The 18,288-nt window shown below is 34.5% G+C and overlaps 1 protein-coding gene across 6 annotated transcripts in view; it reads right to left on the bottom strand.

Annotated features, from left to right (window-relative positions):
• LOC128988958 (putative thiamine transporter SLC35F3) overlaps positions 1 to 18,288 on the bottom strand; it is a 69,924-nt gene that overhangs the window by 33,942 nt on the left and 17,694 nt on the right. For all 6 annotated transcript variants that reach the window (XM_054410760.1, XM_054410763.1, XM_054410758.1 and 3 more), the window contains exons 4-10: positions 17,581 to 17,712; positions 16,976 to 17,141; positions 9,481 to 9,659; positions 5,687 to 5,815; positions 4,915 to 5,104; positions 3,428 to 3,517; positions 234 to 363 (exon numbers count right to left, since the gene is read on the bottom strand). In XM_054410760.1, coding sequence (XP_054266735.1) covers positions 234 to 363; positions 3,428 to 3,517; positions 4,915 to 5,104; positions 5,687 to 5,815; positions 9,481 to 9,659; positions 16,976 to 17,141; positions 17,581 to 17,712 — 1,016 coding nt within the window. The remainder of the gene's footprint in view (positions 1 to 233; positions 364 to 3,427; positions 3,518 to 4,914; positions 5,105 to 5,686; positions 5,816 to 9,480; positions 9,660 to 16,975; positions 17,142 to 17,580; positions 17,713 to 18,288) is intronic.

Raw genomic sequence — 18,288 nt, 5'->3', positions numbered from 1 at the left:
AAAATATTAACCTTAAAACTCAGAATAAAAACCATGTGTAAAGGGAGAATTTGATAGTAAAAAAATATTAAAATATATCTGTAAACAATTTTTGAATCCTCTAAGCATCCTTGTACTTGTTGTTTAAATTGTATAAAAATAGCAGCATACATTGGAAATAGTGTCCTTCATTTCCTAGAAGTGGTGTTATTGAGAGAATTAATAATTACTATACACTTCATTGGTTTACATACCTGAGAAGTCGAGTTATATAGTCTGGCCAATTTTCGGGGAACATAACTAGAAAGAAGCCAATGGATATGAGAACCATCCCGGCCAGCTTCATTCCATAGAAGTGAGCGCCATAAAGGACTACATCCAGTGCTGAACACAACATTGCAATGTTAGCTTTGAAAATATTGCCACAAAACTTTGTAGAACTAAGTATTCATTTTTCACATTTTAGCGAACTTCCCATATCTATATAAATAAAATTAGAGTTTTGTCTGTACATTGCTCAGAATCATACATTTTTAGGTTATTTTTACGTTTTATACATTAAAGAAGCCGAAACAAGTCTCATCTAAATTTCTGTCTGTCTGTCTGTCTGTCTGTCTGACACACTCAAGATGGCATTTTACGCAATCTTCTCCAGGAAAACGAGAGTACCTATCAAGACCCAAGTCATTTTAATGTATTCACTGGATTGGCGAGAGTGTCTTTAGCCATTAAAATATGGTCTCACTACTTTGTAATTAAAATTACGGCCGTTCAAAAATGCAGTTTTGTGCGATTTTTGTCAAGTTTTCTTCCAATTTGTATCACATAATCATCTATAAAACAACGAACAGCTGTTCGGATCAAGATTATTTTTTCTAGCTGTCACTGAAATGTTTACAAATGTTGTTTACAAACACCACAACCATTTCCGATCACGTTTTGAAGGCAAATCCCATCCAAGTGAGATTAAAAACGTTTTTATTACATAATAAAGGATTTAATTAATCGCAAGTGGAATAATATAGTGTAACCGTAAATTAAATAACTAGGCATCATCCAGGTCAGGAACCAGAAATATGTGTATAAAATTGTTTTGGAGTTTTGATAACCAGAAAGAATACATTTAATCAAGATTGAATCAGTGTTGTATACGGCTGGGAAACTTAAATTTACTAATGACCGTCGCCAATAGCTTAGAAACAATGTTCCACTCATTGACGGCTCTTCAATGGCGGTTGTGTAAAGTGTAAAGCAAAAAATTACAACTGCAGTGGGTGATTGTAACAGAGGTTTACGGATGATGCTGAACTCGATTTTCCAATGTGTCACTTTCTGTTCCTACCATTGACTATATAAAGTCAATAGTTCCTACTCACCGTGTGATGCAATCGCTGGACCATACAGCCAATAGGCCCATAGCCCTTCTCTTGGGTACGTGTGGCACGTATGCTTACCCAATTTTTTATAACAACCCTTTCGAAAACGATCCTTGATACCGGTACTTTTCCATAGAATACACGGCCTACCTAGGTACTTAAGAAATAAAATTATAAACGTCCAAAAACCCAACGTTGTGTGATTTTTGTCACATTTCCTTATAATGTTAATATATATACCAGCAACCATTGTTTAGAGAATACGTAATCTATTAAATAACAGAAAGTTATGTTGTATAAGGTTTTTTTTCAAACTGACACCGATAAGTTTACATTAAGAGTTGTGTACAAATAAAGCAATTAATGGGAAAAAACTTTGATTGCCGATAACTTTTTACGAGAAAATCCAAAACCAAGAGATCAATAACCTTGATTAACGCATATAATTGGTCGGCTGTACTACAGTTCTTAACTGTAAACGTTGGTTTTTGGTACGGTACTGGTTCTTTTCCTTTTAACCTTTAGTAGCAGCAAGAATCATTTTTACGTACCAACACATCACAGTAATTTACAAATTAGTTATCGTTGGTGTTGCACCTTATTTATTACAGGAGTAGGCCTATTCAATTTAATTGATGTCTTAACTGTATAATTTTTGCTCTTTCTGTCTGGATTCCAAAATGTTATGCTAAGAAAACTATAACGCATTTTAGTAAAACATTTATTCAGCAAACCATCATGAATTGTTCAAACACTTTGAACGTTGTTTATGTATCAATAGTTCGTGGCCTATTTTGGTAATTTTTATTACAAATTACCAATCTAAATCGTCTATAGTAGGCCTACTGTACTTCATTTCATATAGCAAACCGATTCAGATAGCATTTCAACAGAATTTCGAGTCATCTCCGGTCCAAGCAAATATAAATTGTTATGATCAAATGTTATGGCATTAATAAAGATTTCAAGTACTAATTTTATATGTACCTTTTTATGCTTAAAGCGTAGCAGATTCCCTAATTAAGTTTGGTATTTTTGTGTGTATGTATGATGGTAACGCATTAATGTCCTTGTTTCTCAATGTTTCACGGAAAGGACAAGAGCGCCTTGATAATGAAAATGTCAACCCGAATAAAGTGTTAAATTAAGAGGTTGAGGTAGTACACCTTAAATACTTTTAACCATTTTAAATTCTGAACAAAATTGTACAAATCCCATTTCCGTATATTTACTCTCACCGCTTACACAATGATAAAGGTTGTTGACAAACTTATGGGAGAAAGTATGTGTCAGAATGCTGATACCGTTTATTTAGTCATTGGATATAACATATGGACCAACAAGATCCGGGTGACATTTAATTGCGAAGCATTAGTTTTGGCTTGAAACTGTCAGATACTGTATTTGCGAAGGAATAGTTTTGTCAGCATATCTGAAAGTATGCAAACCAACTGCTGTGCTTTATATAAGAAGGTTTTAACTGACTATGATAAGATCCCCGTGCGTAGAACGGGCACACAGCTAGTAGGGAATAAGCTATTACCATAGTAGGCCTACTCATGGTAAGACCTGGACCAGGGACCGACTTTCTTTTTCATTATTTTTTTCGGCAGCCATCTTGGATCCGCCATTTTGAAATGTGATAAATTATTTTAAATATTAAAGGGGCATTGTGACCCATCATTTCGGATTACTTTTTTAAGCTGAACCCAACTCCATGATCCATTTTTCATTTTCATATTTTGATTTTGAAATATTAACATTTTAACAAAAAAATTTCAATATTTCATAAATAAAACTTGATAACAAAAAATGGATTCGAGACCTTTTTTACGGGATCGAGACCTTTAATTTGAGCCCTCTCCCGTCATTCTACGACTTTCCAGTCGCCCACAATTTTGACGCAAAGAATCGGCTTACGGAATTAATATATAGATTCTTAGTTTGTTTGAATATTAAAATAAGCTGTTTTACATTTTGAGCTTTTTAGGGACTTGCCCCTAGTTGTTCATTAAACTGATATTCTCCTTGATTTATAATAAATACTAAAACATTAGTTGTTTAATGTTTACCAGCAGATACAGGCACAGCAGTGATAAGCCCCAAGGTGATGAACAGGTCATAAGTCACAGCCACACTGAAGTTGCCCAGAAGATTTGCCACTGAAACAAATGGAAATACTACAGTCACTAAACCGGACAAATGATGGGAACGCTGTTTTACAGTTTTATGGGGTAAAAAAAATAGTTTTTCTAATTTTTGACCATCAAAACACAAAATTTCCCAATTTCTCTCTAGACCATTTTAAAGAGCTTAAAAAGACAAATAATTAAATATATTGAAGTGTTTTGTGTTGTTATTGGTTACGGAGAAAATTCAAAAAATTTTAAATTTAAAATCCCCATGTTATTTTTATGGAGAATATTGTAAAATGTTGTAGTTTGCTTGTTTATGGATATATTTTGATCAAACTTGGCAAATTTATTTATTTTAAGCTATTAATATTTTACTAAAAACACACTTCATTAGCCTCCCTGTAACAGCAAACCTGGGTACTAGTTTAACCTAAAGTTATTTAAATAGATTTAATTGTATATATTTAAATAGATTTAATTGAATATCAATTCAGGCAAATGGAAATTCGCTTAGTGTGCAGGTTTGCTGCGGCGAGGGTATTTTGTACCTAAGAGAAGAATGGCCCAAACCCTGGTCTTAATGTTGAACTTATTTTACTCTACAACATGGACAGTTTTATATTGGTGCTTGACTAGTATCTTTACACTTTTAGTGGGTGGGTCGGAATTCAAATATTTTTGTAGCTGATTATTTTAACATTTAATTGAACATTGAATAATATTTGAGCTACACGAAAAGAGCTACACATAAACAACCCACCGACATTCTTGTCAGGGGGAAGCCTATAACGGTTGGTATTTTCTAAACACATATTATTTGAGATTGTAAACTTAATTTATCATTTTGTTTGAGTTAAGCCTCCGAATCACTGGTCACCTGTACTGGTGAAATTACCTGCTGTCAAGTGATCCTTATGACCTTGAAAGGCGACCAGTTTCGATCCTCACGGGATCATCTTCAGGCGGATGTCGTCATCGTCTTTTTGTTCTTCCAAACAAGTAGTTTTTTTAAAAAACATTGAGATTTACAGTTTTACAACACTTAAATGACTTAACACAAAACACAAAAAATGGCCAATAACTGAAAACTAAAAACCTAAAAAAACAACGTGTTCACAAGAACTAAAAGACAATGGTAAAGTCCGCCTGAAGATGATCCCATGAGGATCAAAACCGGTCGCCTTTCAAGGTCATAAGGATCACTTGACCAATAGTGATTAATAGTAATTTCACCAGTACACAACTTAATTTAGTTTATATTATGGCCAGTTTTATTTGGCTGTCAGATACACCATTGTAGGGAGCGTTAAAGAAACTAATGAAACGGCTTTATTTTTAGTGGCATATAAAGTTGTTGTACACCTGTAGAGAATTAATTGCTATTATGTACAAGAATAACAGTTATTGTAAAGTTAATGACAAACCCAGAGATAGAATGCTAGCAGCCAGTAGAGCAGGCCAGGGAAGTCGGTCCCAATAGAGGGTCTCCATCCCTGTGAAGTATAGGGTAAGACACAAAGGCCACAGAAGGGAAGCGTTCAGCAGACCGATGATGGAGAAAAACAATGACACCTGTCCATAGCTGGCGTCGCCGATGACTTTCTTGAACAGTACCTTCAATAAAGTGATGTTGTAGGAAAAGGTGTCAGTCAAAGATATAACTGTAATATAATTAGCTAATTTCCCTCACATTTTGTAAACTGTCACCTTAAAACCTTGTCGATATAAACTGTGAAAGATAACATTTTAGCATTTAGCAACTCGAAGGAATGCTTTTTTGAAAATTCAACACAGAACCCAGATGTCAATGATTTTTTATTGTTAGTTAATTAATGCTTCATAACGTACCACAGGTTGGGATATACTGATCATAACAGTTCAGTGACAGCAAGCAGTAAGGTAAAGCTATGGTTCCACAGTCTGCGGAATTTCCGCCGTGGGGTGCGAAATTTTCCACTGCGGAATTACGACACTGGTTCAATGGAGTTCCCTTTGTCCGGTTCCACTGACGTCCGTTTACATGTCCGGAATATACGGTTCCGCATGGTGGATTGATTAATCATACTGGTCTGAGAGCAGTAGCAGTGCGGAATCCGCCAGCGGAGAGGAGCTATCAGCTATTGTGACCAAGTATGTCTTGTGTGGTAAAAAGAGGTGTTTATGGATGTTTACTAGCCTGAAGCAATGTAGGCCTACCTTGTAAACTGCGGAGCAGGCAGCTGCAGATGCTGCTAACACAACCCCACTGAGTGTCGGACTGCCAGTGATGCCATCCATGTAGGCCAGTAATGCAACCCCTGTGTCACACAAGATCACAGCAACTATCTGTGAAAACAATCAAGTGCCTCACAGTAATCTATATTATTAATACGCTACATGAAACTTTGTAAACAATAAGGCTTTTTTATTTTAAGATTTAACCCCACATATTATATACCAAAATGTTTGTCAAGGTGTGTAGATTTGCAAACTGGCCTTACATTTTTGAGAAAGTCCCTTGGGCTCTGCCCCAGTGGCTTTTAAAGTTCCCATGTTATCCTTATGAATAACATATTTGTTTACATTATGATCAGCTGGATAATGTAATTGCTGTTAATATTTTAGTTGCAATTTAAGGAAACGTGTGCTACAAACATTTACTTACTTGGTTGAAATTAAATATTTATTTGGATTGGTGTAAATATTACAATAAAAAAAAACCGAGAAAGCCTGGACAATTTGATATACTAAAAAGAAAACTGAATTAATACTGTGCTGCATTTCTTGAGCATTCATTGAAAGAGCTGATTTACAAATAGGGAGGGTTGGTACTTATTGGTGATTGGTATTTGCAAACTATGGAAACATAGGAAAGTCATAGAACACCGCCAAGTAGAAGAAATATAAATAAATTTTTTTTTGGTTGAATTTATAATCGTTATTATGGACAACATAATGCGGCTATGAGTGGGAAACATTTGTAAAAACACTAAAAAACAAGATCAGCTTTTCTGAAAAATTGTAAGATATTTACAAGAACTTTTGTTTATATCAAACTGTTATGTACATCATGAGAATTTCCATAATCTTTGAGTCTACTCTTTTAAAGTAATTATGACAGTAATTTGTTTTAAAATAACGCCTGTAATATTTCGCAATTGCTTGAATTCAAGCAACAGGTACACTAGTCACTTTTATCTAACCTTTTATCACAGTTTACTGGATACACTGAGTCCATCTCAGTATGGCGTTATACTGTAGTGAGTGTCTACAGAGTTTAAATCCTTACTAACCGTACAGAATGTGAAAACTTGTTTAAAAATCGCGGATTTTTTTCAATATATCTACATTAAGATCATAGCACAAAACAAAATTTTCCAGAAAAAGTAAACTTTTATATTATTTAAAAACAAGAAACAAAAGTAAGGATAGATTACTACATCACAAGTTTTAAAATGCATCATTAAATTGTTTACCACTCAAAAAGAATGTTTTACCAAGCAAATAGTTATTTGTGTAACCAGTGTGCGAAGTGGCACTTTGCTGCACATGAGAGAAATGCTTACGCACGAGCTGCAGGCAATTAAGGAAAGTTTCTAGAGTGCAGCAAAGGCACTTTGCGCTCGTGTTAAACATTATATTTTCCCTACAGTTACTATAAAGCATAGAAATAATTAGTCTTTCAAACACTACGTTTTAGGTTAGGTTAAATCCAAGCGTTGAACAATATGGGAAACACTGAAACAGCTGATCGTAGTCGTAGTGTCTTTAAGTATTTTTCCAACTTATTTTATAAGCGTTTACGTATCACATGCCTAATAAAAGCACACTGTTTTGTGTTGTTTGGTTGGAATACTAGAGTGTGGCAAAATTTAAAATGAGTGTGGCGGCAAAAGTAAGTAAATGCAAAAATTAGCTACTTTGCATGCTCTATAATCAGTACAAGAAAGCCCGTTTTGTCAGGTAACTGTAGTAAAAAGTATGTTACTATCTCTTTTGGATTTTGCCGACATAAACAAAGTATTGATGCAAAAGAACAGTTTAAGAACGTTTTAAGTACGTTTTAGGTGAGTTCTGGAAACTGAACAATAACCAAATATTCAGATACCGGGTTGTGGCATAGTCATTATTGGAAGCGTCCTAATGTTTGCTGACAATATAACAATTGTTGCCAGAGGATCTACTCCAGTTTTAGTCAGGAAAAGGCTGCCGAAGTTTTTGAGTTGGCAAAGACTTGGTTTCAACTAAACGGACTGAGTGAAAGTCCAGTTGCTTTGGAATTTGGTATGCCGTGGGACCACGGGGGGGTGGGGGCGGTGGCAGCTACTAACAACACCAAGGGGTGGGAAGTGGGAATGTTTGTTTGGTGATTTCTGATTTGTCATCTCAAAACATTGTCTTCAGTTGATGTTCAATTTCTTACAAGTGTGAGTAATTTTATCTGTGGTAAAAACCACAGATATCTGTGGTTATCTGTGGTTAACTGTAGTTATCTGTGGTTTTAACCTGTGATACTCAACACCCGATTAAAGGGATAAAGTAGGATTGAGGCTTCCTGGATACGTAAAATCGCAGTTAATCAACAAAATACTATTGAATAGCAGGGGCGGCTGCAGAGGGTAGGCCCAGGGGATAGAAAATTCCAAAATTACAAATGAATAAAGAAATGTAATTATGTGTAAAGAAAGGCATTTAAATTTTCATTTAAATTTTAAAATTCCCCCCTTTTTACTGGGAAGCCCCTCAAACCTTTCGTCCCCCGATCAAACTCCTTCTTGATCCTTGTCAGGCCTACCCAAAACATTATTTCTGCAGCCAACCCTGTAGAATAGGAAAATGTATTGAAATACAATACAGTTAACTAATAAACTATGGTAATTAACATACTTAAATTGCACTAAAAAATAACTGAATGTTAAATTTGACAGAAAGCACAATGAATAGCACAGGTATTTGATCATAATGACACTTGTGAATACAAATAAGATTTAGTCTTTGAGATCAAATAAACTACTTACAAGAGACAAACTAGGCCTACTGTGAATTAATTTCTTTGAAAATAATCTGTAACAGTTTTTCTGTTTTTGAACAAAGAAATATATTTGTTTACTCTATACTTTCAACTTTCATGTTTTGTTACACAATTATGTCTGCAATTGGAGCATTGTATTGCAGATGAGGAAAGAGGGGAAGGTCTATGACCTTGAGTGGGCCTGACCTGGCTGGTGACAGTGTTTTATGGTATGTTTACATCCTACTGCCCTTCCTTCCGAGAAAAAGACACTGCTGTTCATTGACTTGACAGTTTTAAAACGTTGACTTGTGTTGGTAATTACAACTGTCTGCCTACATTTAATTTTACTTATTTTCCCTGAACGTGTCCCATAGTGAGTGTGCATGCTTTAAGCTTTCTAAGTGTTTCTTGATTGTTAAATTTTAGTGATAGTTAAGTATAATAGTTTTAATAAGGTAATGTGACAATGTTTAATAATTATTAACTTCTCCAAAAACTAACTTTATTTTCTATTAGTTAGTTTTTTTAACTAACTAATAACTTCTAACTAGTTTGAATTTATGACTAGCTTTCCCAACTTGTAATGAATATGTATTGTTACTCTGCTCTAGTCATATAACACCGGTTCTAATGTATTGCTCCCCCATACCCATATATTGCATGTGCATGTAAAAGAATGTTTTGAGTAAATAAAAGTCTATAACTAATCTCCAAGGTCTTAAACGGGTACAAATTATTAGTGAATGGCTTTGTGGTTGTTGTTTATTTAATATCTCCAAGCCCAAAGACTAAATTTCTATGTTTGTACAGTTGAAACCTATTTCCATAAAAACCTCCTCTACTGAGTAGCAGAGTGGTTTAGTGCTCGCCTTCAAATCTGACATGGCTGGTTCGATTCCAAGCGAGATTGTTACTGAATCCAGATGCCGTTGCTCATTAGGTTCTATTATGGGACCTCTGAAAGTGCAACATTATGAACATTAGCAGAACCACTCACCCTGACTCCTACAAACTGTTCATGAAGAATGACCCAAGAAAGGAGGTAGACACAGGAAACATTGGTAGCAAACAAAGCCATGACGTCGGTAGCCAGTAATATGCGCAGAGAGCGTATATACATGTAGTTGGTGGCCACCCATAGCAAGCAGAAGAAACTGCATCTTGTCAGAAACCGACCTGAAACATTGATTATCAACAGCGTGTTCACATCTCTTATTGGAGAGTACAGTAGAACCATAGATAAAACATACTCCCTTAGTAGATTTCTCATCCTAATGGGACAGCTGAAGACAATTTTATTGTTAGTTCTGTACGGTTTACGTAGAGGTCGTGTTTTGTTTACAATTTGTTTCCCGTTAATACAGTCTTGTTTACAATTTGTTTCCCGTTAATACAGTCATTTAAAACCTCGTTTAACCAAATAATACGATCTAATCATAAACAATAAATTGTCCCCTAGTTATTTAACCAAACAGTAAAGCACAAATCAAGAAATTAACCCTAAAATAATAGAAACAAAATTTCGTCGACACTAGCGCCCAGTGTGGCGTATATGAACTAGACATGAAAAACGAGCTTCAAAATTTACAATGGGATGAGAAGTCTACTTGTGTAGGTTAGTCTATGGTAGAACCTACATTAGATAATGTAATCGAATCAAATCAAACTTTATTGTCACAAAACGTCTATACATAGCATAGCTACAAAACAGGTGACATTGTCAAAATTATAATAAATACCTACATAGTTGGTCATCTTACATTCTATAGTTAAAATTATATAAAAATAAAAATAATGTAATAATGTACATGATAATGATAATGATACATCAGATGACAGTTAAATAATGGAGAAAATTTCACCATTTAGTTATTTTTAACATGTTGAAATTCTGAATGATACAAATAACATAAAATCACCTTTCATTGCCATAAAACATAAGCTTTCGCGTGAGTAAAACAAAATTACACACTAATGTAAGACATACGTAAGCAAACAAAAAAGAATGAATGAAATGTGTTTATTTCCACATAATATATACAGAAAACAAAACATACTTTTTAATACAAAATATACTCACAAAATAAAACTAAGACTAAGTATAAAAAAGAAAATTTTTGTATAAATTAATTCAATCGATTATATGAAATACAGCAGACATAGGCAAGTGCTGCCTGTGCGTCTGCTGGGTTGCTATTTAATATTTATAGTAACCAAGTCATATGGAATTATTGTCTATAAAAACGGTTAATAAAGGAATGTAAACTGTTACTTAAAAAGTTATTAGTTTAGAAAGGAGATTTATATGAATTCAGTAAAAATTGAATAAGAACTAGAACTAGGGTTGCTTTCAGAGAGGTGAAAGCCAGTTGAGCGGAACAAACGTGATTTGATATTTGTATAAGTAATTAAATGTAAAAAGGTCAATAGATGTACTAATGCTGGTTTTATTGATTAAAATTATAATAATTCAAATTTGTTTTACTACATCTTGTTATTCAGATACCTCTTCCAGAAGTGCATTATGGTAGTTTTGACCATGAAAATATTACAGTAGTTGGAATCTGATATTAACATCCAAAAAGTAAAGTATAAAAAAGAGAAAGGTAATTTAACATTCAAATGCAACTGTAGCCTACAACAAAAAAACATTGGGCTACATTTTTCACCCTTACAATCGGTTAAAGTATTTAAGTATAAAAAAACAGTAACTATAAAAAAAACGAGTATTAAAGTATAACAACAGGAGGGGAAATTTGACATTTAAATTCAACCGTGCAACATAAAATGGCTGAAATGTAGGCCTAAACATAAGATATAAGTAAACATCGCATTCAGCTGATTTAGGTGAAAACAGAATAATAATAAGAAGGGAAGACATTCCTTAAATATACAATGTAGATAATATAATTAGAAATTAGTAGCCTACTTCTGGACAAGCCTTGACCAGCCTTGATCCATACCGTGGTTAAAAGTGGACTTCTATAAGCCTAGGTAATTAATTTATTTACTTATGATTATGGTTGTAACTGGACGTATGTATAGCCCGTGGCTTGGCAATCAAATAACAGTATTTATACAGATAGGCTACTGTTATCAACATTTGAAATTACTGTACTGAATAGTTACCAAATTACTGTTTCACAAAATGCAGATTCCATTTTCAGCCGAGCCATTAAAATGAGGATTTGCCGAACAATTATAATTATTACAGAATATTATTTAATGATATAGGTACAACTTTTCACATTTCATAAATTACATGTTAGTTTTGCTATGGTCAAAGGTCCAAATCCAAATGTTCTTTTCATTTGGTTTTTATGTAGTAATTTTCTAGAATCATTGACTTTATATAAAGACAATGCTAGAACACCGTAGATGGCTTGTTAATACCATAATGCAAGCATTTTTGTAATCGTTTCCCCGTTTAACCAACTATTCCAAAAGATAAAAATTATATGGTGCAACACAAATAAACAACCCGATCACCTACCTATAACCTACACTTTACCTTCCTAATCTAACCTCACTTCAAAACACTAATACTCATAAACCACGAATACTCATAAACCCCGAACTACCTTCCCCACATGCCGAAATTAGATCAGTGTTCAATCTGCGTTTTATTAATAAGTGTAATAACTTACTGCACCGTCGATGTAATTCAACATAATATAACCTGTGAGGTATTATCGGATTAAATATCGATTTCGATGCGGTTCGATATATCGCTTATTAGATTATTATTTCTAACATTGGCTGTTTCTAAATTCTAATCAGCTGACAACACAAATAGGTTCCCAAGTAAGTAGTCACCGCGGTCCGTATCCCTCCGCTCCTTGTTTATGCTCCGCGCATTGAGAAAGTAGTTCCGTATATTTTCTCAATTTTCAGTGAATTCCGCGCCTTGAAAAAATTTTTTAACGGAATTTTCTTGTTTATTAAAATCATAGGAATGGTTTAAAAACGTTTAAAAGAAAAGTCTAGAAAGTTAAGAAATACCTTATGATTCTCTTGTTTACATTTTTCTTGTAAACAAAAAACTGTCATATGGCTACTTTAGTCCCATAAGCCTAATGTTAAAAATTGGAAATTTTAAGTTCGTTTTAAATTGCATTAGTATTATCTAATTGAAATTTGCTTGTTTAAAAACCATCTCACTATTAGTCTAAGTAATTTTGTTAAGTTTGGCTGAAATGCGTTCAGCTGTTATTGAGTGATGTTGCTCTATTTGTTGCATTGAAGTTGATCCCAAAGAGCTACGCTCGCTTCGCTCGCTCCGCTCAATGAATACAGTTTTGAACAGGTGGGGACTAGACTACTAGGATTAATGCTGGATCAGGATAGAAGGGGCAAGGGTAAGGTCAAACGCGCCGGTAATCAACTGTGATGATAACGTCGGCCTCATCTATACCAAGCCTGAAGAGAAATTGTTTGATTCTTAGTTTGAAAACATTAATTGATGGTAATTCAAAAAGATTATCATTGGTAAAATATTTACAGATATTTCGATGGAGAACATTAGAAATATAGAAAGAGTTTGTTTTAGAAAAAGTATAGTTTATCTGAAGTGATGAGATACCTACTCGTGAGGAGTAACGGGTACTGTGGGAGTGAGTTATTCCTTGAAATATATTAGTGTGATTTTTAAAGATGTTTATTAATAGGCTTTTGATGAATAACTGTAGAATAGTGAGAATGGACAATTCCTCAGAGCGTCAGTCGGGTATCGTTTGCATTTAAGTAGTACTTCAATAGTCATTACAATTATGAATAATTAAATTAGTTAAATTAAATTCAGTACTTTTACTTATAGAAATTGGCATAAATTTGGTCTTAGATACATTTAGCGAAAGTATGTTTTGATTCAACCATCGTTTTACAATCATAAGATCATGCATAGCCTTATCTCGGACCTCGGGCCAAGTCTTTCCCTGAAGGAAAATTAAGGTTTTGTCAGCAAATAAAAACATTTTACCTTAGTTTTGAGATGTTATTTATATATAATAAGAATAACATTGGCCCGAGAGTTGAACCTTGGACCACCCCGTAGTCTACAGGCATTCTACTGCTATTCACACCACATATAGAAACATACTGTATTCTGTTAGAAAGATAACTTTTAAACCAGTTAAGAGTGGTACCTCTTATTCCCAATAATTCCATTTTAATTAATAATTTTGCACGATCAACAGAATCAAAAGCTTTTTTAAGGTCAAGGAATATTAACATTGGGTGATATTTATCAGAGATAGAACGATTAAGTTCTTTATTTATATCAAACAAAGCATCTGAAATATTTTTATCTCTACAAAACTCATAGGTACTGACGCTTGCTGAGAATGCCATTTGTTTGAAGATAGGAAACCATTTGATCCTTTACTATTTTTTCGATTATTTTTGCGAAGACACTAAGCAGAGATAAAGGGCGATAATTGTTTTTATTGATGAAATCGTTAGATTTGAAGAAACATCTTTTTTTCTTAAAAACTACCTATTCTTTATTTCCCTTACTTTCTTCTCAACTTATGCTTTACTAGCTGTTGTACCCGTGCTTTGCAACGGGAAGAGAACACAAAATAGAAACATTTTGATCTTTACATCTGTTGATTAAATAGTTACACATAAGCCTTTTAAAAACAAAATTTAACCTTTTTGGCCTTTATAGGAGAGATGTTTTCATAAATGTACAAAAATAATAGTACTGCACCCTGTTGGTAACCCTTGTAACTTTTTAATGCTATTCAATATCATAGAACCAACTTGTGTAGTTGAAACAGCTGACAAAATTCTTTTATTTCTTTTAAATATGATTACTTATATAATTAACATGGGAAACTCCAGAGCCACTGGGGCGGAGCCCGAAAGGACTTTTGAGATAAGAATGCGTCTATATGTTAATCGGGAATGTGAGCTATCATCATACCAAATTTCAGCCCAATCCGACCAGTATTTTTCGCATTTACTTGTCACAAACATACATCCATACATCCAAACTTTCTCATTTATAATACTAGCTGTAACCCGCGGGCTTTGCCCCGTTTAACTTCTTAATTTTCAAGATTATCTCGTTCGCATGGCTCAATCACGTCCTGGTTGAAGTTTGTTCGCTACGCTCACTCACCTTTAGGTTGGACTCGTTCGCTGCGCTCATTTGCCTTCAGGTTAGCTCGTTCGCTACGCTAACTCGCCTCCAGGTTGAAGTTCGTTCGCTACGCTCACTCACCTTTTGGTTGCAAATTAGCTGTTGTCATAAATAAATGTAAAAGAAATAATAGTGCTGCACCCTGTTGGTAATCCTTGTAACTTTAATGCTATTGAACATCATAGAACAGAACCAACTTGTTTAATTGAAACAGCTGTTAAGATTCAATAATTCCATTTCTCATAAGGTTAACATGGGAAACTCCAGAGCCACTGGGGCGGAGCCCGAAAGGATTTTTGAAATAAGAATATGCCTATATGTTAATCGGGAATGTGAACTATCATCATGCCAAATTTCAGCCCAATCCGACCAGTATTTTTCGCGTTCACTTGTCACAAACATACATCCATACATCCATACATCCATACATCCAAACTTTCTCATTTATAATATTAGTAGGATTAGTAGGATAGTAACTGTGGGAAAATATAATGTGTAGCGCGAGCGCAGAGTGCCTTTGCTACACTCAAGAAACTTTTCAAAATCGCCTGCAGCTTGTGCTTGCATAAACATTTCTCTCATGTGCAGCAAAGATACACAAATATACCTATTAAAACTGAATTATTATAAGAGTAGATATAATAGTATATTTCGTACCTAGGGCCGAAAATGAGGTGTTGCCGGCTCGAGATAGTTTTTAAGTTCGAGACGAAGTCGAGAACTTAAAACGATCGAGAGCTGCAAAACCATTTTGGTCAGTGGTGCGAACGCTATTTTTCACCACACTATACCCTATTACCAATATTCCCCACAATAATAATGCACACTGATAGTCAACACAACTACAACTAAGGTTATGTGAAGAAATAATTTGAGGAATCAGCAAAAATAATAATAAATGGTTGCCAGGCAGCGGTGACGATAAAACAATTCAGTTGAGTATTTCATATGCATTCATGTTTTAAGAAAGTAAGCGGACAGCTGACTTTGCGGCCCTAGGGGTGTAAAAACCTGCTTGGTCCCCAAATGACGATGACAGCTGGTATGGCCAGCAAAACGTAACTTTCAGCCACCAATTGACGTATGTAAAACAGCTAAAAACATCATAGTGTGGTGAAAAAATTTTTTATCTAAGGCCAGTGTATTTTTCTGAGTTTAGAAACATTTGGTTATGTAGGGTAATGGCAGGTATTATTGGCACCCACTAGCTATTGGCACCATGTTTTTGATTATTTTTTATAGTACAGCTAAAGCTTGGAAAACTATTTCTAAAGGCTGTGCCTCATGTTCCTCAATATATGGCCTTTTAGTAGCACATAGTTAGTTGTTTCACAGTTAAGGTTGTTATTTTTTAAATGGTTGAGAGTTGAGTCAATCGTCAACACCCAACTCAACCAACAGCATTATTTGGTATTTTTTAAATCCAACAGTTGAAAAGTGCAGAGGTGCCCTCAAAACGATAGCATCTTTAACTCCATAGGGACTAAAAAGGCTTTTTACTCCATAGGCCAAAGAGCCACTATAGACCCGCAACGCATAATGGCTCGTTTTGCTGTAGTATGACGAAAACTAATTTACAAGTTTCTTTTTACTGGAGTTTTACGGCTTAAATAAAAAAAACTAAAACCAGTTTGCACATCTGGACATCTACATAGATAAATTTAATGTAAAATAAGTGAGGTTGGATCTTAAAGAAATGTATTGGGAACAAAATTTGCATACAGCGTATTATGTAAATATATTATAAGTTACTCTTATATAGACAGACAAAAAATATGTATTGGTCTACCTGATTTACTTCTAATCTTTGTTCAATTTTATATTTTTGGTGTATAATCAAATGTATTCATTTAAATGAGGATTAATATATAGATAGGAGTGGGTTAATATCAAGGGTGCTAAAATTACTCTCAGAAGTCCAGTAAAAAACACCTTGCACCGGCCCAAAGTCTACTTCCAATAGTATGAGTCAAATAGTCACTAATTTATTATTAATTTGGGCTTCCTCTAGACTCATTTAGTGTGAACTCCGTAAAGCAAACTCAGCTTCTGCACTGGTGTAAAATATCTGGCTTAGGGCATGGACTCGACACTTTTTAGTACGAGGTAGCTTGTACACAGCATTTGACGCCATACTGTTAGCTATATTATATTATTTTCATTCACCTACACAATATAAAATGACACATTCATCTCAAAAGTTTATAAAATGTTATATTGTTTTTAATCTTTAGATATAAATATCACTCTTAATTTATTGGTAATAATTATGACTATACAAGAGTTCAACCTTGTTTCTGGCCTGAATCTATGATCCTACATTTGAAATTAGCCAGAAAGTGCTTACCAGCGGTAAATCCTTTCTCACGGAAGTTGCGTACACTCTCAGCCAAGACATCTCCTCCCTTGCATCGATTGGTGGCCAAATGGCACAGCATGTAGAGGGGAAAGAACAGAACTGTCCAGTTGGTGCAAAACCATGTGGTGAAAAAAGGGGCGTCATAAATCATCATCTGGAAACATAATTACATTAGATAATTTATGCTGAATTAATAAAACACCGTTTTAGCGAATTTCCCATAATATGTATTCCATGTATGTATGTATGTATTTCCTATATTATAGGGAATAAGCTATTACCGTAGGTCTCATGGTAAGACCTGGACCCAGGACCGATTTACTTTTTCGTTTTGATGTTATGTTTTGAAGTTATGAAATTAATTCTGCATATTTTATAACTTTGCTAACATGATCTTTCCATTCATGTAACAATGTGGAGCAAGCTGGTCTATAGTAGGTTACATCGCATTGATACATGTAACATAGTAGATCGCTGTTCTCAGGTTCAAATGCTGCCAATCACTAATTCTGCGACCCATCTCTAAAAGAAATGTTTAAAACAATAAAAAAAAAACAACAACAAAACACAGTCACATTTAATATTGAACTCACAGGCTGCTGATGTATGCTGGAGGAGTTGGCAGAGATGGGGTAAGAACGCTGGAAGTAAAGGTACTTGATAGCATGAGTGGCTCCAACCCAAGATGCTGTTACACAGACTGTGACACACACTCCATAGTATATCTGCAACAAAGAGATGGGTGATAAAACATACAGAAAGTAAATAAAAGAAAGGTCTTATATATATTTATTTATATATATAAGTGTAAATATATGTTTTAAGTGTTATAAGAGGTTTCTTTATTTACTTTCCGTAAATTTAATAACACGTACAACGCTTAAAATTAAATTCCTTGTTGATGGCCCGTGGATTACTTTATATGACTATAATATTATGATATATCCAACGGCTATAATAGCGGGCTTGTAGACAAACTTATAACAAAAGGACAAACGTAAGAAGTACGTATGTATTGAATTCCCATACACTACAAAATTGCCTATCCAAAGAGCTTCGTAGGCAGGGAATCGAATTCAAAACTACAAACCCTACTCGTAACACCCTGTCTCAAATGGACCGATCAAGAGATAAAATGGAAATGACAGGTGTTTACAAAATCAAATGCCAAGATTGTCCGAGCCAATATGTTGGGCAAACAGGTCGTGTGTTCGCTACTTGCTACAACAAACACAGACCCAAACCACGTCCAATCAAACAAAATTCAGCGTTTGCCCAGCATTTAATCGACCTAAACCATA

Source organism: Macrosteles quadrilineatus, unplaced genomic scaffold (genome assembly GCF_028750875.1).
Source record: "Macrosteles quadrilineatus isolate MER2022 unplaced genomic scaffold, UCM_ALF_1.0 Scaffold_3__2_contigs__length_128488019, whole genome shotgun sequence".
Taxonomy (NCBI): domain Eukaryota; kingdom Metazoa; phylum Arthropoda; class Insecta; order Hemiptera; family Cicadellidae; genus Macrosteles; species Macrosteles quadrilineatus.
This window is presented reverse-complemented; position numbering and strand designations above follow the sequence as displayed.